The sequence below is a fragment of the Ambystoma mexicanum genome, chromosome 7q, assembly GCF_040938575.1.
Source record: "Ambystoma mexicanum isolate Mex_15411 chromosome 7q, UKY_AmexF1_1, whole genome shotgun sequence".
NCBI classification, from domain to species: Eukaryota; Metazoa; Chordata; class Amphibia; order Caudata; family Ambystomatidae; genus Ambystoma; species Ambystoma mexicanum.
The window spans coordinates 680,755,187-680,776,670 of NC_090941.1; the positions used below are offsets into that span (position 1 = coordinate 680,755,187).

The 21,484-nt window shown below is 47.1% G+C and overlaps 1 protein-coding gene across 2 annotated transcripts in view; it reads left to right on the forward strand.

Moving 5' to 3' along the window:
• Nucleotides 1–21,484, forward strand: part of MTMR6 (myotubularin related protein 6) — a 1,083,592-nt gene that overhangs the window by 741,663 nt on the left and 320,445 nt on the right. For both annotated transcript variants that reach the window (XM_069639211.1, XM_069639210.1), the window contains one exon: nt 19,021–19,130. In XM_069639211.1, the coding sequence (XP_069495312.1) occupies nt 19,021–19,130 (110 nt within the window). The remainder of the gene's footprint in view (nt 1–19,020; nt 19,131–21,484) is intronic.

Below are 21,484 nucleotides of genomic sequence, written 5' to 3' on the forward strand. Positions count from 1 at the left end.
CTCAGCACGGAACAGACGCAAGAGATGCAGAGAGGGAAGCCGCACTCTGCCGTACTTTGTCCCGATGGTGACAAATCACCTTACAGCTTCTGCCATTGATTATATTGAGGATGAAATATTGAAATGTTATCCTTGGACATCCTTTATTAATATGCACTGTTTTTTACAACTATGTTGCTCTGTTAGCACATTAAGTTCTACTCCAAACACTTGGACTAATGGTTTGGTCTATTCATGGCTGGACTAGATATTGTTCCCAGATGTTGTATTTGCTTTGTTTGGATGCCTTTCTATTGTCGCAGTATCAGTTAGTGATCATGCGGTTCTGAAATGTTCTTTAAAAAATAGTAATAAAGAAAGATGATATAATTGGGAATATAATTGTGAATAATTCAGGTACTAAAATCAGATGGAATGAGTGTAATATAAAAATATTCAATATGCTCTTCCACAAAGATGGTAGAAATTATCTCATGAACGAGAGCCTGGAGATAAGAGGTCTATGAGAAGGCAATCAGGGAGGCAAAATCCCATATTGAAATTTTACAAAAAAAACTATTATCTTAAAATTACAGTCACAGAAAATATGACTCTTTCACATTGCAGAAAAAAAAGCTAAAGAGGATATAGTAATCAAAAGAATTCCATTTCTAAGCTTAAGACCAGGTATAAAAATGATATTAAACGATACATGGGATCTGATAATACAAAACAGTGCTTTTTGGTACGTAATGCACTGCGTAACTCTTTTTCTAGAATCTTTTGGAATTTATACAAAACTTACTCCCAAGTCAATTTAGATAACAATAAATAAATGGTATATCATAGATTAGGTGGATTGCGCATATTAATATATTGTATTATAGGGACCAAAGGGACACGGATAAGGATAATATTATATATTGTTTGGAAGAGGACATGTTGAAGTTTACAGTTGAAGACCTGACTTCACTATTGGAAAAAATAAAACCCTCACTTGCTCCAGGTCACGATGGAATTCCTAATTTAATCAAAAGATATAAAAAATGGGGCTCTCTTGCTAGATAGCTGTTCCAAACCATTAAAGAACAGGAATGATTCCCAGGAGCTGGAAGGCTCCTGGGAATCATTAATTCCTATCTTTAAAACGGGTCTGAGGCACAATCCCCAGAACTATTGCCTATTGGTGATGGTAAATGCTTTCGCAAAAGTCTTTTCTCAGCTATTGTTGCAAGAACTAAATGATTTGATCAAGAAAAGTAACAGTTTCAGAAATCAACATTCTGAGTTTAGAAGGGACTTAGTACCCTTTCTCACCTGTGGACGTTATTGTATTTGATTAGAGCAACATTGAAAAATAGAGAAGGCCAGCTTTTCATCTGCTTTGTCGATTATAAAGCGGCCTTCGATACAGTTGATCGTAATGTATGATGGGCTAAGCTGAAGAAATGGAAGCTCAGTCCTGTGATTTTACACTTCCTAAAAGAATTATACTCTGACACGGAAGTGCAATTAACATTAAATCAGGAGGGACTATTAATCAAAAAGATTGGAACTAATTATGGGCTTAAACAAGGCTGCCCATTAGCCCCTGTTTTATGTAATCTCTACGTGTCAGATGTTGGAAGTGGTTTAGACAAGTGTCCTAATTACCCTCCTCGAAGAGGCGGCCAACAAGGCTCATGGCTCCCTTATGCTGATAACACTGTTCTCATTGAAAGGACTTGGATTGCAACGTAACATTGACACCCTCAATAAATATTCCTTAGAAAGTAGTCTTATCCTTAATCTTCAATAAACCAATATTTTCAAAATTGGCTTGAAAAGCAAAAAACTTATTAAATGTGTCTGTAAAATTGAGAATGAGCCAATTGAGATAGTGAGTTCCTATATTTATTTAGGGATGTATATCGCTAATAATATCAGTCTTTCGTACTTAGAAAACAGTATGTGTCTGAAGGCTGAAAAGAAATTTAACGGTATCCGAAATTTTGAAGATATGAAGGTGGATTTTCTATTGAGGGTATGTTCAAGTCCACGTGGATTAAGGACGCTGGGTGTTGTGTGCATGCACTGCTTTCTGTCCTGGCCCAGGAGGGCCTCCTTTGGGAAGGTGTGGCCACGTCCCCATTTGCTTAAGGACGGCATACCAGCACGCCAGGGCCAAAGCCCGTGGGAATTAAGGGTGCGTGGCGTTGCGTGCCCGCAGGGGTGTTCCGCGATAGCAGGGTGAGCCGTGCCCTATTAAAGCGGAGGCATCTCATCCTGGAGTCCCAAACGAGTACTGCTATTTGGAACCCCACTGGAACATTATAAGGTGAGAGTGAAGAAGGGTTGGGCGGAGGTAGGTGGGCCCACAGTGCAGGGACTGTTTGATTGAACATCTGTGTGTGGGATATATTGAAAAGCCTCAAACCAAGCCATTGAAGTCCCCCCGCCCCCGCCCAATTACTTCACACTCCACTCACCCTTCTTTCCTAATCATGCAAGACTGCCTGGAACCCAAACGTAAGATCCTGAATGTGAGGCGAAAAAAATTGACAATGTGCCCCCACCCCCTCTCATGGTGTGGAATGTGACATCGATATTACCCCTGTAGAAAAATACTTTAGCCCTATCAAGCTCACGGAAGAGGCCTACTTTTGAGGCTACTAACAGCACAGGGGGTCTGAATGGTGTCTGCCCTGGAAGAAATTCCTCCGCTAAAATTGAAGATAACCTACCAATGAATGAGGGCTTGTTGACCACCCCAGAACCCCAAACTTGTCCTGACAAAGCCATGTGGAGTGGGAATGGCACTTCACGGACAACACTGGTTGGTACTCTTTTGCCATACACGTTTTCTGTTACCCTCCCTGCTCCTACTAATGTGGTCACATCCCAACCCACTCATGAGCTGACTAGCTATGTATCAGAACTAAAATCGGCGCTAGTGATGGGAGATGCAGCATCAGCCCTCATTACAAACAAACCCTTTTTCTGAACACAGGTGGGTGGAATATCAGCCAAGAACATTTCAAGCAGCGACCGTATGGCCCATGAGACCTCGTCCGTACCGGGTCCAAACAAAGAAACTAATACTCCGTTTTTGCTTGTAGAGATTGTTAGCCCCCTGGAATCCATGGTATAAATGGAACTGGAGGCTGATCATGCACCTGAAGACAGGCCCCACCCCGTACCCCCTCACTAGTAGTGTTTGGAGTGGAAATGCACCATATATGTGTCGACTCTGTTTAACCCCACTAAGTGGCCCCAATCGACTTGGTCAATGTACTTTGCAGAATGGCAATCTATCAGCCTAAGAGGCACGTACCACCCAAGGATGCAACTGAAACAAGTGCTGTTGGAGCTTGCAGACATAAAGAAGCTGTTATTGGTTCTCATAGAAGCTCAAGAGACAGGAGCAGGGGGGGTTTGGGGGGAGCTTTCCACTGGCCCCGTGGACCCACGATGAGGACCTACAATTTACCAGAGGAGCCACAAATACTTACTAAAAAAGGCTGTTTGACTGTTGTAGAAAAGGTTGATCGCTATAAATGGAACACTATTAAATTACCCCAGGTCATACAACATGAGCCTTGTGTATCCTCTTATGACACGGAATCATGATGAGATATCTGCCCAGCCAAGCACCTACCAAAGGAAGTCAATAAGGTCCCTAATGTTAACATAATGCATGAAACAAAGGAGGATAGGGCCATAAACCTAATGGGAAAGTACAGCTGTAATGTCATTAAATATAGAGCATCCAGTCCTTCCAACAGGGTATGTAGGATTAGTAACAAAGCCCCTGGGCGACCAAGGAGGGGCATTGTGTTTCTCCACGGGGTGCCTAAACTAGCCCTTAACCAACGAAAACCAAGGGATGCACTCCTACATAAATGCATGCATTGGCTTCGAACTGTAATGGGTGGTCTCTTTGTGAAAGTGGTAGCAATACCGTGTTGCTATAGATTGCACAATGAGGGTGACCGCACTATTGACTCTGTTAAGTTGGAATCTTGGGACCAAAGAGTGGCTAATGGTGTCTTGGAGAGTATCGAGAGCTATAGTTGGACCACAAACAGCTCGATCTCTATTAGCCCTTACTCTCACTTTAAGGCCATCCAGATTGTGACAAAGAACGCTGGATTTACCCAAATCTACACCTCTAGAATCAATATGCTGTGAATTAGGACTCGCAGCATTAAGTACTCAAAACATGATTCTGTGTGGAATTTTGTATGCACATTTTTTGTCCCAAAACAATGATGGATCTTTGTTGGGCAATTTTGTTGAACTACTTACACAGCATCCTTGTCCCAAAGTTCAGGAACATTGGAAAAAGGTTATTTTGTTCTTTGATGAGATTGGATTTGTACTAGAAAAGTATGGTAAAATGTCATTGGTGGAACCAAAGATAAAATAAGTGGCCAAGATATGAGACAGAAATAATAACTCTTGCATTTTGAGTCAACAAAAGAAATATAAACTGTATATAATACAAAGCTTCCCAGTTGACTCACCTTTTTCTTATCTTACCATTTGTACAATACTCAGGTGAGAAGATTCATAATGCACCTGAGATTAGAACGTTTAGCTACTCTCTCCAGGACTGGTGCATGGAGGAATATTCCCTACTAGGAAAGACTTTGCTGCATATGTAACAGAGGTGACAACCTTCTCACAAATTGTGAAAAAATACGGGATTTTTCTTTCAAAGCGTATTGTAATGTAAGAGTTGAATTAGAAAACTTTAAATCTGATCAATCATGGGGTCTTTTTTATTCTGGTAGTAGTACAATTTAAAATTTTACTATGTATCATATTTGGTGTAAAACTGTGGATCGGCTGGGCCTGCTTGATGCTGCTTAATAACAGGATGAATGAAGTTCACATTTTTATTTTTGTGAGGTTGACAATGTTTTCAACATGTTGGTATAGTTTTTATAGGTAATGAGATTGTGTATATTCATGACTTGTATTGCTGAAGTAGTATATGAAATGATATGGAGATTTGTAATTTATTGTTTCTTATATATGTAGTGTTGAAAGGTTTATTTAACCAGACAGAAATGTAAACAAAATAGTAAAATACAGAAGTCATAAGAGGAAGAGGACCACCCATGTACTGTTAGGTCTAGGGAGTCACCAATGAACCCAAAACAACACTGCAAAAGGGACCCCTAGTGTCCCTAGCAACACACCAGGTCAGGTTGAGCGTGCTTCCATGGAAGGCTCAGGACAGAGAGGGTAAGATTTGCAAAAACACAATCTCACTTACAACGGGACCAGCAGTAGGAACTTCCTCAGAATCTCGACAGATGGTACAAAACAAGATCAAATTCATGGGGGTTTTGGAGGTACCCTGTCGCAGATCTAGACCCTCTGTTCAAGAAAATGGGCTTTCACCTTTATTTACCCAGCTTGATACCTCCGTGTGGTGGAGGGGTTAGCCAGCTACATAGTACAAAGGTAGATAAGTGGATCCTTTTGGATCATGCTTGAGCAATTAAACCAATCCAGCAGGCTCAGCATAGTCAGTTCAAGTCTAGTGTACAGTAGCCATGGCATAATAAAGGCTACTTTATGTCTGCAGAGATCTCCGACAAGAAATTTGGTCATGGAAGATGTTCATTTTGTCAGATTTCGATCCAGAATGATAGTGGTTTTAAATCAATCGAATCAAAGAGATCTGGGAGTCTCAGTGCGCCAGATAAGATTTTGAAGTTTGAGTATTTTACTCCCTATTTTTTAAAGTTGGCAGCAGAATGATTTTTATGGGAGTAAAAAAGTCTGTTCCATTCCCAATGGGAGTATTTTTCATTAGCGAGTAAAAAGCAAGTGTTTTAATTATAAAACAGAAGTGTATTTGTAATAAATAAGTCTTTGCACCATCATTCATATTCTTTACAAGATACATTTTTACTGTTTTGGATCAGGAAGTAATAATAGACGTTTATTCCTGTTGCACTACATGCACTACTTCTCTAAACAGATCCAGGGAGGTGTGTGGGTTAAAGCATAGGGACAAGCTCCTATGTGTCATTTTACTAGTTTTTGTTGGGAGCATTTTTACGCCCTATTTTTCTTTTTGGGAGTATTTGCCAATTGATAGGGAGCGAAAGTGACCGATATACCCCTCATCTGTAGGGTTGCGGATCCCTAATTCCTTGTGTAGAGAGAACATTGGTGCTTCAGATCCCAGTCCCAGGGTTGAGTGCAAAAAGGTCTCCACAATCTCCTGGCTTGGGGCCATGTCAAGAAATTCCCAAGTTTTGTCTCCTATATAATGCCATAGTCCTCAACTTCTTCCTGTAAACCTCGACTTGCAGGTCAATTGTTCTATTGCAATAAGCTGCCGCAAATCTCGATTCTTTTTTTTTTTATCCGTCCTTGGCAAGCCTGCACCAGACTCCACTGTGACATCTGCAAACTGGTCATGCAGCTTCAGGCACCACAAGTGTGTGCAAGCGTCAGCGTCTGTCTTGCATGATGCCTTTCAGGTGGAAAAAAAATATTTATTTTTCTCTAGATGGTATGATATCCGTATAAGTATGTATTAATCCCCTGTTCATTTGGATTGAGCCCCAGTACTCACCTCGCATCACTAAAGCACAAATTCTGGGTAAAGTCAATAGGTTCTTGATTTCCAAGGATATCGTGGGTTACTTTAAGAAGCTGATCTGCTCTCTTGCTCTGCCAGATGGCTCTAGTGCCACTGGTCTTGGCAACACTTCCTCCTCCTTCATTAGCTGCTTTGCTTTGAATATATTCCATTAAATGAGCAGAGACTGGAACAGGTCATGCCACACTGATCAAGGTAATGCTCTACAGATAATCTTTTCAGGGCATTCTTTTTTTACTCCATCCTTGAAAAAAACTATCTGGATAAGGCATAAAGAAGACTTCTATTCTCCATACTCATGTTGACAACCAAATCACCTTCTGTAGCTTTCGTGTGCCTCTTGTTGCTTGCATGCACCCTCTTCTAGATGCCAGCTGGAGGGCAGCTATGTCAGACAGATCCTTATGCCTTTTAAGCACTACAACATGGAGGTTCTCTCTAGAATAGGTTGCTCAACTGCCTTCATCATAGTTTCACCACTTTAAACATCTTTTCATGGCTCTAGGGAAAAGCAGATTGTAGATTTCAGTACAAAGATGACTGTTATCTTCCAGACTCACCGGCCTATCATTCTGCTTGCTTATCTTGTTATCCTTTGGTATGGACAAAGATAAATGGACTAATTGTGGGGCAGCAATTGGATGCATGGCCACGTGCACCCTGTGTCTTTGTATCCATGCCATACTCTACCTATGTTCCGGCATATGTCCTGGAGCCAAGAACACGCACAAAACTGGAGAAAAGGGGACTAACAGATATTTGTATTTTTTTATTGATTGATTGGCGTTTTGTAATGCACAACATTGCAATGAACAATTTGAGAATGTCGGGGGACATTCACAGCTAGATATTCCAGACCCTGACTGGAGAGTATGAGAAGATGTGAAACAATAGCGGAAACAAGCTTTGTTAAAGTCAATAGATTAGACTTTTGAATAGCCACTGCATAAGCATTTGCCAGGTATTTCCCTTTTATGCTCAGCTACTTGTTGCACCTTTTACCACTGTAAGAAGTAAGGCTTGGACACAATGGTGGCATGATTTTGGGTATAACGTTTTATTAATTAAAAAAGGGTTGGAAAAATGCCTCTCTATCCCTTAAGCGAAGAGGGATTTCCCTACCTCAAAGGACACTAGTGAACATGTCAGGAAGTCCAAAACTAAAATGTCCATTATTGTTGTGTACCAAAACCCACTTCTGTCCCTAATACTAATACTCTAAAGCAACTGTGCAAGGCTGCTCTCTTCTCAAAGTAAAAAGTGTTCTTTGTGTTTTCAACCAACAGAAAAGTTCCCAGTGTTATAATTTTCTGAAATACAAGGCTCCAATGTTGGGGTTTTGCTCTTTTCCCCTAGACTTCTTATCTTATGTCGATTCCTTGAGGGCTCTTGAAGCCCTTTTCTCTCTTAGATAAAATATCACTGGTCAATTGACACATGAATGCATCTCGCCTTCACGCTTCTTTATCCTACCAACTTGACACAGTTTGTTACCAAGCAATTCCTTCTGTCAGTTCCAGGGTTCTTGCCTCTTTTATTCTCAACTTCTAATGTGGGTGCGAGTCCCAGACTCGCAAAATCTTACACGGCTTGGTTCACCCTCCTGCAAAGCCAGTGTTCTTTCACAGGCTGTCTCTCGTTCTCTCACTGGGTCCCAGACCCTCTTACTCTTCGTCACTTTAAACTTTGGTTTCTCATATGGATGCAAGTCCCAGACTTGCAGTGTAGCGTAGTGTCTGCTTGGTTCACTTTCCTGCCAAGCATACAACTCTTCCTTATTGGCTTCTTTCATCAGGGTGCCCGACCCTCTTATTCTCAACCTCTTATTTGGGTGTGGGTCCCCGACTTGCACTGTTGCGTTGCATTCACCTGGTTCACTCTCCTGCCAAGTATACAACTCTTCCTGGTTTGCCTTGCTTGCAATCAGGGTCCCAGACCCTCCTATTCTCAACTTCTTATTTGCCTCAAGGTCCCAGACCCTCTTTTTCCAGCTTCTATGGGCACCATGTTCCTTCCCTGGACCTCCAGCAGCACCCGGGCAACCCACATACCCGTTTCCTTTCTTTTTGCAGGTATCAGCTGTTACCCGGGCAGCTGTGTCCCTTTGCGAGGCTCTGGTAGGGTTTGGGTACCCAGCGGGATCTGTAGTGGCTCTGCAGTCTTCCTGCACTTCCTAGCTGCTTGTTCTCTCTCGCATGCACTTCCCTGGGGCCTAGGGTACACAGGGAATTTGCTCAGTAGCAACCAGAGTAGTCCTCTCGTGCTGGACCACTTTTGCGTTTTCTCTTTCCTCTTGTTACTGCTGCCCATCTGGCTCATGTCAGCTGCTCCTGTGCATGGCTCATGCTGTTCCTCCTCAGAGGACCGCTCTCACCTGACGACGGTCTCTGGTCTCTTCTGTCTCCTCTGCCTGACAAACCCGACAGCTTGTTGGCTCTTCGCTCTTCGTTCCTTCTGGGGTTCCTCCAAAGACGGCTGGGCACCACTCTGTCAGCAGGCAAGGATTCCCCATCTTCCAGATAGGCAAACTGGTCTAAAGCCCCTTCAGCTTCAGCACAGCATTCCTGCTCCTTGCTCCACCACAGGGGAGCTTGACAACACTTCCTGGTTCCCCTCCTTTATTTCTTCCACTGCTGGACCACTTGGAAGTCTGTAACCACTAGACTGTTCAATGTAGTTCCCATAGGTAATCTTAATGCTTCTGCAGTTGTCCCTCGTCACAATACTGATCTTATGGCTCCCTTTTTGGTCACTGGGGTTTCTTCATTACAGTATTGGGAAAGGGATCTTCACTTGTGTAACTCCTATTCTTCCTTGTCCCAGTACTTTCTAGTAGAGCGGTAGGCTGACAACTTATGAGCCTATTAAGGAAGTGGTTGTTCTTAGGGCTGTAGGAAGGGGATCCTGGATCAGATGATTTGCGGTGATACTGTGTTCTTTGGGGAGGGTCGCCCCTTGTCCCATAAAGGGCTTCCTCTCCCATGCAATCCTCCCCCCAGTGTGCAATGACCATGGGTATTACTTTACTGTGGACACACTGCCCTGGCTCCATGGGAAAGGTCTCACTCTAGAGGAGAAGGGACGACATCCTCAGATTCGTCACAACACCTATTGGCCACATATTTCCAAGCATTTGCATCCTCGCCAGTGTAAGGAAGGCATAGTATTGACAGTGAGACAGACACAAGTGACCACAGTTAAAGGGTTTTTATTGAACTTTCACAAGGTTGTGCTAAATGCCTATCTAAACATAAATCTACAGATGGGAGCAAGCTACGAACATCAAATAATAATAATGCAGTCTTAGTGGAGTCTTGTCAAAAAAAAGGTCTATAATAAAAAAAATGATTGCAAATCCTTACCGCTAATTTACAAATAGTGTGGGGAATTGTTCATGAAAAAGAAAGAAGTGTCCACAAAATGATATGTCAGGATGCTTGGGCCATTTGCCTCCCTTCCCCATGTTTTGAGCATGGGGCAAGGTGGCTCACTCGAGCAAAGCACACACTCTGGCTTCTGTGGCACAAGGATACAGTTCCATTACCAGCATCAGTATTCAATTTGGGTGTTCACCCTGGATTCCCCTCAAACGGGCTAGGATCCCTTTCAGAAACAATAGTTCAACATCGGATCCTCTTCTTCTGGGCTCAGATCCCCTTATTACAACATTCAGAGAATACTCTTTCTTCTGTGACTCACGGGTCACCCCGGATCCCCTTCATCCGGGCTCAGATCCCTTTTAATTTCCCAATTAGTCTCCCTCAGCCGGGCTTGGACCACTTGCAGTATACATTAAAGCAATCGAAAACTTTCGAATGTGCACAGGGTTTAGCTTGACTCGCTGCAGGACCACTTCTCCAGCATGGGGTCTGGCATGGATTCACATGCTCATGAATATTCCCCGTCGTCAGGCCGGGAATCCTCGGTATAGAAAAAAAAATCAGTATCAGTTTTGTTTCTGATCTGTCTTTCTTAGTAGTAACCAATCACTGGTCTCTGGGTCATACTGCCCCCAGCCAATGACTGCCCTCTCCCTAAGCCCCGCCTCTGGCAGCCATCCTCAGATTTCTACCGCACGTTCAAGTGTTGGGAGTTCTCGTGCTGTAGCTTTCGAGCTTTTGCTGCGTTTTTGCGCTTTTTCAGGAGTTTTTTCTCATTTTTCGGTTAAATAGAGCCTTAAGCTCCACCGTTTCTACATCCGATCAACAGGGATCCGTTTCGGAGTTTTCTACGCCCCACAAGGGTGAAGTTTTCGTCGAGTTACGCTTTTGGCGGATTCCAGAAGTTCCAAGGCCTACCCCGGACATGGCCCAGGAGAAAGGAAGCTAGACGGCCGGGAAGCTGTTCAGGACCTGCCCTGGATGCCAGCTTCAGAATGTTTTCAAGGAGGACAAGCATTCGTTATGCCTCTACTGTCTCCATGAGGACAAGACGCACACAGAGAGGGACACTGCATTTTGTGGGTACATGTCGGAGCGGCCAATGAAGGATCGCCACCTCCTTCTCGCCAACTGGCTGGAAGGGAAGAGCCCGTCAGGCGAGAAGAATAAAAAGAAGTCCGAGCGGTCTTCTAAGTCCTGTGAGGGCGCCCCAGCGACGGGGGCCCAACAAAAGGCTAAGCACCGCGAGTCTGTGGGCACCGGGAGCGCCGAACGGTCGGGCTCCTTAGCTGCCAGGCAGGGCGCATCCTCCCCGGCGCCATCAACCACGAGACAACGCTCTGGCTCGGGTAAGAGGAAGTCCGAGAACCCGGCGAAGCTTCTGGAGAGGCCCCGGTCGATCTCAAAGATTCCGGCAGAGGGGGAGCGAGGCTCGGACCCTCCCCCCAAGGTGAAGGCCCCAGGCGTCCAGAAGGTGACGATGGCCTTAATTCACCCTGCTAAGACCTCGATTGAGGATGTCGCCGCGGCCCTGGCTCAGCCTGTGGAGGCTACACCAGTGGAGGCGCCCTCAGGACCCAGAGTCACCCTGCCACCGCAGAGGGAGTCGTCTTTCAGGCCCATTGAGAAGACCCCCACAAAGTCCTCGTTGGAAAGGTGGAAGAGGCCCAGCCCATCGGGAGGGATCCCGACGAGGGCGACTACGACGAGAGCAAAGGTGTCGCCGACAAGGCTCCTCAAGATCCCTCGCGCCCGTCGTTTCCGGCGCCGCAGGACACTTCGGCGGCCATTTTGTCAGCGATTCAGTCCTTATGCTCGGAGATGAGGACAAGGTTGCCCCTTCCCCCGACGGAGGTACCTGAGCCAGACCCGACGAGGGAACCGGAGCCAGGACCTTCGGAAAGTCCACCACATAAGAGGAGGAGGACGCATCCTACGCCACCTCTCCCACCTCTGCGGCCTGCTCTGCCTTCCCTCCGGTCTACTACCCACGGGGATGATACAGGCACGGACACGGCCACGACAGGTACAGATGACGACGGAGGCGACGACGGGACGTGTCCCCCGTCCCCCCCTGCTCAGACGTCCCCGCCCGACGAGATTGGATCCTTTCATGCCATGATTTCCAGGGCATCCGAGCTTTTCCAGCTCTGCCCAGAAGAGAAGAAGAAAGAAGGGTTCCTTTACCAACGGCGCGAGGCTAAAAGGAAGGCGGTCCTCGCCGTACCGCTTCTTGATGACATCTGGGATGAGGGGCTCGCCCTCCTCAAGAACCCTGCCACGGCGCCGGCAAAGAGGGACCGGTACGAGAAGAAGTACCGGGTCCCCGACGCTGCCCCCTTGTGCCTTCGGGCACAACCTACCCCGGATTCGGTCGTCTCGGCGGCGGCAAAGAAGAAAACTGGGGGGGGCATCGGCCTCGACATCAACTTCCCCGCCGGATGGCGAGGGCAGGAAGTTGGACACAATGGGACGACGGATCATCTCATCCGCAGCGACGACTATCAAGGCGGTCAACGCCCTGGCTATCGTAGCCCGCTACGACAGGGAGTTGTGGTTCAAAATCGCCCCTCTGTTAGACTTCCTTCCGGACGCCAAAAGGGCTGAGGCCCTTGAAATCCTACAAAAGGGTGAGATTACTTCGGACCACGCCATCACGGTGGCAACGGACATCGCCGACACCGGTTTCCGTCAGTCGGGCAACAGCGTTTGCTTGAGACGACGAGGATGGCTCAAGGCCACGGATTTCCGCCAGGACGTACAAACCAAGGTTTTGGACATGCCCTTCGACAGGAACAACCTGTTTGGGAAGGCGGTTGATGAGTCACTTCAGGCCATCAAGACAGACACAGAGACTGCCCGGGCACTGGTAGTGCTCCAACGACGACGGCCGTCCTTTCGGAGCTCCGGAGGCAGACAAGGTGCCTCCAAGGGATCCGGCAGTGGCTCCTCCACGTACCGCCAAGTGGCAAGATCTTCGTCCCAGGAAGCCTACAGGGGACACTGCAAGCCAGGTGGTGCCCGTCGTCGTCGACAAGGGAGGTCAAGGAGGCAAGGCAGCCTCCAAACAAGATTGAACCGACCGTGGGGTCGGGCCCCCACCGAAGCACCTCGGTGGGAGGCCGGCTGGCGAGGTTCGTCAGCGTGTGGGAGTCCATCTCAACCGACCGTTGGGTGCTGGACGCCCTGGCCCAAGGGCACGCCCTTGATTTTCAGAAGGAGTGCCCTCGCGTTCCACCCGTGGCCAAGAAGGAAAATCACATCCCTCAACTACTGTTGGAAGTAAGGGCGATGCTCTAGAAGGGTGCCATCGAGCTCGTCCCAAAGAGGCTTCGGGGCTCCGGAGTTTACTCAAGGTACTTCCTCGTAAAAAAGAAGACAGGAGGATGGCGCCCCATCCTGGACCTACGACGATTGAACAAGTACATCAAGGCGCAGAAGTTCCGTATGGTCACCCTCCAGCACGTGCTGGGACAGCTGGAGGAGGGCAATTTCCTGTCGTCGTTGGACTTGGAGGATGCGTACTTCCACATCCCCATTCTAAAAAGACACCGAAAGTTCCTCAGGTTCGTGGTCCAAGGGCGGCACTACCAGTTCAAGGCCCTCCCGTTCGGATTGAAGTCGGCACCCAGGGTGTTCACCAAGTGCCTTGCACCTGTGGTGGCCCGGCTGCGCCTACAGGGGATCCATGTCTACCCCTACCTGGACGACTGGCTCATCCGGGCAAGGACGAGGGAGCTCGCCGTGGAGCACACTGCGAAGACCGTCCAGCTGCTCACGGACCTGGGATTCTCCATCAACTTTCCAAAATCCCACCTGGTTCTGTCGCAAGTCGCCCTGTTTCTGGGAGCCAAGCTCGACACAGTGGCGCGGCTGGCCTCGTGACGGAGGAAAGGACCAGGACCATTCTGGGCAAGGTGCAGCGTCTGCTGGCCACGGACATGGCCAGGGTAAGATCTATCAAGTCCCTCCTCGGGATGATGTCCTCCTGCATTTATCTGGTGCGCCTTTGCAGGCTTCGGATGCGCCCCTTACAAGAGTTCCTCGATGCCCGCTGGGTCCAGTCGACGGGCAGCTTCGAGGACAGGATCCTCTCAACGAGACGTTCCGTCGGGCGATCCGGTGGTGGGGTACCCGCTCCCATCTGTCGGCAGGCACGGACTTTAAGATCCCAGCTCACCAGGTGACGGTGACAACGGACGCCTCCCTGGAAGGTTGGGGAGCGCACTCCAGAGATCTTCACGCGAGAGGCCTTTGGCTCCCGGAGGAGAAGTCACTCCACATCAACATTGTGGAGCTCCGCGCAGTGTTCTGGGCCCTCAGGTCCTTTCTCCCGTCCCTCAAGGGCAAGGTGGTGAGGATCTTCACCGACAACACCACCACAATGTTCTACATCCGGAAGCAGGACGAAACCAGGTCCCCGGCCCTATCCAAGGAAGCCCAGGATCTGTGGCATTGGGCCGTAGCCCAACGGATGTTTCTGGTGCCAGGGAGGCCAAGCAGTGCTGCGCAACCTGTTCGCCTAAGGTGAACCTGGTGAGGAGGTAAGAGTTGCTTAATGTTGAGTTGTTGTATTGCTTAATGTTGAGCCTGTTGCCACCTCCCGTGGTTGTGCATGTGTGTACTGCTATGTATTCTCTTATTCATGAGCATGTGAATCCATGCCAGACCCCATGCTGGAGAAGGAACAAGTTACTTATCTGTAACTGTTGTTCTCCAGCATGGGTCTGGCATGGATTCACATGCAAACCCTCCCGCCTACCCCTCTGCGGCTCTTCACTTGGTCATACAGCCACTTTACGTGCTACCAAATCTGAGGATGGCTGAGGATGGCTGCCAGAGGCGGGGCTTAGGGAGAGGGCAGTCATTGGCTGGGGGCAGTATGACCCAGAGACCAGTGATTGGTTACTACTAAGAAAGACAGATCAGAAACAAAACTGATTTTTTTTTTCTATACCGAGGATTCCCGGCCTGACGACGGGGAATATTCATGAGCATGTGAATCCATGCCAGACCCATGGTGGAGAACAACAGTTACAGGTAAGTAACTTGTTCCTTACATCGCAAGATTCCCTTTTTCTCACACTTACCATTATTTGGATACCTGACAGAGACTTTCGAATGAGCACCCAAGTGGCGCCGGACCACTCTGTTTACAGTATCTTTTCTTGGCCTCCCAAAGTTCAGTCATTCCTTTGGTTTCCAATTATATTCACCTCGCTCATGGCATTTGTCTCGCACACTGTTCTCTTAGATATATTCATACAATGTTGCTGCTCGCAACCCTGGTTCAAAACACAGGCTGGTTTGGTATCAGCCTCTCCAGCTTGACTCGCTTTACTGACGCTGCTTTGTTGTAGGAGCCAAGGACAGTACTACGGCGGCAATCGCTCCTCCCCGCCTTGGTTATCGACGCGGGAAAGCCCCGGGTACCTCCGACACACTGTACAGGTTTGATTAGCTTTAGTTCCTGCTCTTAGGTCTCTTACTTTCCAAGGTTCACGAAAGTAACTGTCTTTGCAGGTCAAGGGCACTTCCTCCTTGAAACCCTCTCTGGTCTCAACGTCTTTCTCCTCGTATTAAACTGCCATCTTGGAACTGCCGTTTCCTTGTGTGTTTTGCCTCATTCAGAGTGTGCTTTCATGTTCTGCCTTTTATCTGTGTGGTGGAAGTCAGGTGTGTGTAATGATCAGTAATTGCCTGACCATTGTATTGGGACATGTCGGATATATATGGCTCTGGTGTTAGTTTGTTGTCGCTCACTGTGAGCTGTCTGTGATAAAGTGTTTGTGTCGGGAAAAGGCGTGGGGTGGGTTCAGTTCCTAGGCATCCTACCTGTGATTATTGCCCAATCAGGGTGAGATCTGGCTACTGGGCCCGGAAATTCTGGGGCAGGCTTAGGCCAGGCTGGGAATGAGTAGAATCGTTTTGGGGGCAGGCAGAAGGCAAATCTATCTCTTAGAAGAGACATTCGAAGTGCATAATTTATACCAATCGAATACAAAAGGTGTTACAGGGAAGGGGATACCGCGTCTCACCATCCGGTGTCCCACCTCCACCTCCCGCAGACCCCTCATTCAGGTGATCCTCCCGCACTGGTCCACCCCCAGGAACTGGATCCAAAGACGATGTCCATGTCCTGGCCCCCTGGATGAAAGATCCCTGGGTACTAGCAGGTGAGACACCTCCATATTTCACACACCTGTGGTTAACTTCAAATGTCCAGGTACACAAACTATGGGCATAAATGTCCCTGAAATGCCCAATGACTCTGAATATTGTTGTGTGTGTGTACTGTGCATTGTTTCTGGGGGGTGGTGTGTGCTTTGAGGGGGGGGGGGGTGTGGTTGTCCATGGTGTGTGTAGGTGGTGAGCAGATTGTGAGTGAAAAGGCAGTTTGTATGGGTACCCGGGGGGACGGGGGGGTTAAGTGTGTGGTGGCTGTGTAAATGTGTGTGGGCAGTGAAATAGTGTAGGACCGTGTATGTGGAAAGTGTGTGTTTGAGGGAATTGTGTGAGGTTAATGGGTCGTGGGGGTAGTGTGCATGTGTTTGTGGAAGTGTTTGCGTCGGGGAGGTATATGTTTGGGCAGTGTGCATGTGGGGGGCAGTGTTTGCAGATTTGTATGGGAAGTGTGTGTGCTGGGCTAGTGTTAGTTTGTACAAGTAATGCGTGTTTGTGGGGGTGCAGTGTTAGTGTGGGGGCAGTGTATCTGAGGAGACGTCTCCATCAGGGGCAGTGTGTGAGGTGGGGCACTGGGGCTGTGTTTGTGTGTGTGACAGTGTGGGGTTTGTGTGTGGGAGTGTGCATGTGCTGGGACAGTGTGTTTGGGTACAGTGTGTGTGTGGCGGGGTGTGTTTGTAGTGGAGCAGTGTATGGGGAGACAGTGCTTGATGTGTGCGCAGTTAGTGCATGTGTGTTTAGATAGTGGGCATGTGTTTGGGCAGTGGATGTGTGAAAGTGTGTGTGGCCGTCAGTGTATGGGGTGAGTGGCGTTGTGTGTGGGGGAACTGGCAATGTGTGTCGGGGAACTGGCAGTGTGTTTGGGGAGTCCGGCAGTGTGTTTGTTTGTGAAGTGTGTGGTGGCACTGTAGGCAGTGTGTGTCTTGGGGGGATTTTGAGTGTAGGGGTAGTGTGTGTAGGGGCAGTATGTGAGGGGTCTGTGTGTGTCTTGGGGGTAATATGTCCGTAGTGCATTTTACAGTTTGTGGACAATGTATGTGGCTGCAGTGTGATTCAGTCAGTGTGTTTGGGTGGCAGCGTGTGTGGGGGAATTGAGTTTGAGACAGTGTTAGTGTGAAGTGTGTGGAGCAGTGCATGTATGGGATGAATGTGGAGGATGCTGTGTGGGTGCAGTGTGTTTGTATGCGATAGAAAATTAATCGGCTCCTTGTATCTCTGTAATCTACACAGTCCACAGACGTGCTAATAAAAAGCTCCATCCGTTCAGACCCAAACAACCCATCTCCACAAAACGAAGCAAAGAGGCTAAAAAACAGAAAACTAAACACCCAATCAGAACACGCCTGCTATGAGGTATGGGTGGTTATGTGCAGGAATGTCAGAAGGGAGTCATTGATTGAGCCCCGTCAGGCCACATTTCAGTTTCCTATTTCCCCTTGTCTCAAACAGCTGTATATCACAGGCTTGCTGATGACACTGTGAGACATGCAGCTGATTGACAACACGCAAATCGGTCGGTTTGGGCAGGGATGTAGAGGGAAGTTCCATAGGTCCTATCATGGCCATGAGATTGATGGGGAAGACAAATAACTAAACATCATCTACAGGTTGTGTCCCTCCTCACATTCCATCTCCTTTATATCTGCTATTCCCATGTCAATGGTTTTGGCTACATAGGTGACTAGCAGCACATAATAGTCAAAATCTAAAAAGGGATTTGCTTGGATTTGCTGGGGCATTGACATTCACAGCTAGGCGTCACTCCAGACCCTGACTGGGGGAGGAAAAGGAGGGAAACGGAGAAAGAGAAAAGTGAGTGGTTTTGGAATGCCGGGGGCATAAACAGTTAGCAATGAAGGCCCCATTTTAAATCCTAACTGGTGGGAGGAGAGGGCACAGATTGAAAAAGATATAGAAAAAAAGGTGGAAGGGAGGGCAGGCAGAGGAGTTCTTGCTAAAAATGTTCTAGATGTTCATGAGTACAACAAGGTTGATTGGTCTAATAGACTGGTGGCTTTAAAGTAGGCTTGAGTAGCATGGTAGTGGAGGTGTAAGAATGAGCTAAGCAGGTGGCATTTTCCTTAGTGAGTTAGTCAATTCCTTACTTAGCTTGAAGCTCGCAGGGGAGACTTTGCTGTTTATGGTAAGATATCTGCAGCCACATCTACATCCTGGTCTTGTGAAGAGGTAGAGAGCAGAGGGACGAGGCATCTGTGCAGGCACAAGGGTGTTACTCTTTACCAACCGCCCTTCTTTTGGCCGACTGGCTTGGACACCCTGACCCTTGTCATCCTAGATCCGGTCAGGGATGCTTACATTTTCTGTTTCCTACCCCATCATGGAGTGACCTGGCTACCAGGCAGGCTATGATATGGTGTGTTTGGGCAAGGCAGTGAATGAGAAACAGGTGGCCACAGCAGCTCTTTGCTACAATCTCCCAAAGCAGGGAAAAGGAAAGGGCTCTCAGTGGTGATGCATTTAAATCCATAAATGGCTCTGCACAATCGTGTCATTATTGCCCAATCAGGGTGAGATCTGGCTACTGGGCCCGGGGATTCTGGGGTAGGCTTAGGCAAGGCTAGGAATGAGCAGCATCGTTTTGGGGGCTGGCAGAAGGCAAAGCGATCTCTTAGAGACATTCGAAGTCCGTACCAATCGAATACAATTATGCATTCTTTAGCTTTGCAAGAAATCCACATACTTAAAATTAACAGAATTAATGCATCTGATTTTTGGAAATAAAAAGGTTGTCACAATAGCAGTATTTGTATTATGTCGGTGATTGGTGGCAGAACATGGTATTTCATTCTCAAGTGGTGTAGTAGGGACACTTGCAAACTTTTTTCTAATTGGGTGTGTTTTTTTTTGCAGTGAGTGGAACAAAAGGCCTGGGTGTAAATGAGTTCCTCTCTGGTTTGGAAGGATCTGGATGGCTTCGACATATCAAAGCTGTGCTGGATGCTGCAATCTGCCTCGCTAAAGTAAATCATGTTCCTATTGTTTTTCTGCATGGTAGTTGGTACCTGTTTCAATAATCAAGTGGTGTAAGCACAGACGTTGCCAACATAATTTTAAAGCTTTATCCATCCTTAGAATTTGTGTAATTAGCTGGTGGCCAATCTCACGTTAAAATGGCAAAATGCATTGTTGGAAGCTGAAATGGTCCTGCTGAAACACTACAGTTTTTCTTTAACTGATTTTGATGGAGGCTATTGTAATAACTACTTCTCGTCTGCCACTAAAGAACCCATTTTAGAGTGTTTTTGAGACTTCATCTCTGTATCACTTCTGACATTCTTTCTTAATCAACCTCAAACAGCATCCACATGCTAGATACAGCCTGGTGGGAGGATTGGGGATGCCTGAAAGCGTTGCTATGGGCCCACACCCAGGTAACAAGCCCAAAATGGAGCGACGGGTGGCTAAGGAGGGCAAAGGATGATACAACTTATAAAGCCACATCCCTTCTCCTGGCCCACTCCCCCTTCTCCCTGAGATGTAATGACGTTACAGTATGGCAAAACCATGAAAACCGGTTACGGCTGTTGCGTAAGGGGCTTGAAACCTTGGAGTGATCATTGTGAAGGTGTAATGTTGGCTTAAGGAGACTCCGAGCGCTGAGACAGAATGTTATAAGAAAAGCAGCAAGTCCTCTGCTGATCCATTATTTGCAATGACCCACCAGCTTTCCGCTGTTATAATGCAAACATATTCTGCTAGAGAGCTTATTCTAGCCCAGCCTTCTCAGCATTATTGAAACTGCTCCAGATTATAAAATACAATTGAGCTCAGATGCACATGCAGTCTAACATAACCTTTGCAGTTTTATTTTATTTGTGTTCTCCACTCTCCAGCCTTACATTCTCTGGAAACTAGATGGCTGGAAGGTGAGATGGGAGCTGTGGTCTCTTTTGAAGATTTCTAGTGGAAAACCATTTTTACAAATAAAATGGCTGTGCTACTGCACAGACAGGCTTGGAGAGGGACATGCAAATGCCTGCCTCTCATTAGCTGTCTCTTTTTGTTTATTTGGGCCTACAGAGTATGTATAAGTGCTACCCAATAGCTCCACCACGATTGAGCCATAGGGGCTGTGCGACATATCTCAAGTTCTGTGGCATTGTCTCTTTTGTCTCATTACATTTCCAACAGCCCCTTTACCTGGACCAAATCCTCTTTCCATACAACTGAGCTTTAAGGCATTTTCAACATGTATGACCCAGGACCCACTTTCCCCATAGTTCCTCCAACCCTGGAACATGTCTTGAAAGCTAATTTTATAAGCACACTCTTTAATGGTGTTAGTTTTTAAGATATATGGAGCCTTTCCCAAATGTGAGACCATAAATATTCGGAGATCCCAAGCTCTTGCTGCCTCGTAGACATGTAAGGCTGTGTATCAGTTGCTGAGGAACTGTCAACATTGGTATAAAGTTGAAATATTCGACCTGTTGAGATGCCCCCCACCGCTGACAGTTCCGATCCCTATGGGTTTCTGGTTCCAGCCATCAGGATCTATTTATTTGAAATCCAGTGGCTCATTTGGGCATATATGAGGTGTTCACTTCTCCTATCTGACATTTGGATTTACACTCTAGTGTGAGGAGTTTCTGATCAAAATAAAATCAATGTAAGGAGCTCCTGTGGTTCCTAAGCTTGCTAGTAACTTTTGGTCATCCCTGGTGAAAAGTCTTGGTTATTTAGTAGAGGGAGAGGCCTCAATCCCACAAATATTCTAACCATTTAAAGCACCTTTCCTCATTAATTTAAAGAAAATGTAATAGATGGTGCTAGAGGTCCAGAAAGGCCAGTTTGGGAAAGAGAGTTTATTTATTTATTGGGTATTTATAATGCACCTATACAGTAAATGGTGTTTCAAGCGTGCCACAAGACCAGGGGGGGGGAGGGGGCGGGCGTGCGGAGGAGACAAATAAAAGAACAAAAACCAGTCCTACTAGGCCTTGTGTTAGTCTGATTGTGCAAATGCAGTAACAAGAAGTGCACGGGAGTGAGGTCCACATGCTAAGTGTGAGGAAGGGGTGGACTAGGCTCAGTAGGGGTGCCACCCCGACAGGCTAGTAAGGGGGAGGGAGCCTGTTAGGGGAAGTGCAGGAATGGGGGAGGGGGTCAGAGGAGACAGAGGAGTTGGGGTAGACTGGCCGAAGAGGGTCTGGTGCACTGTATGAGCCAGTCAAAATCAAAGTGTGGCAGAGGGGGAAATTAGCAGGGGAGGGGGAGAGGGGAGGAGGAAGAGAAAGGCAGGGTCTTGACAAGCTTCCGGAACTTAAGGAAATACGGCTCAAGCATGAGAGGTGCAGGGAGACAATTCCAGGCG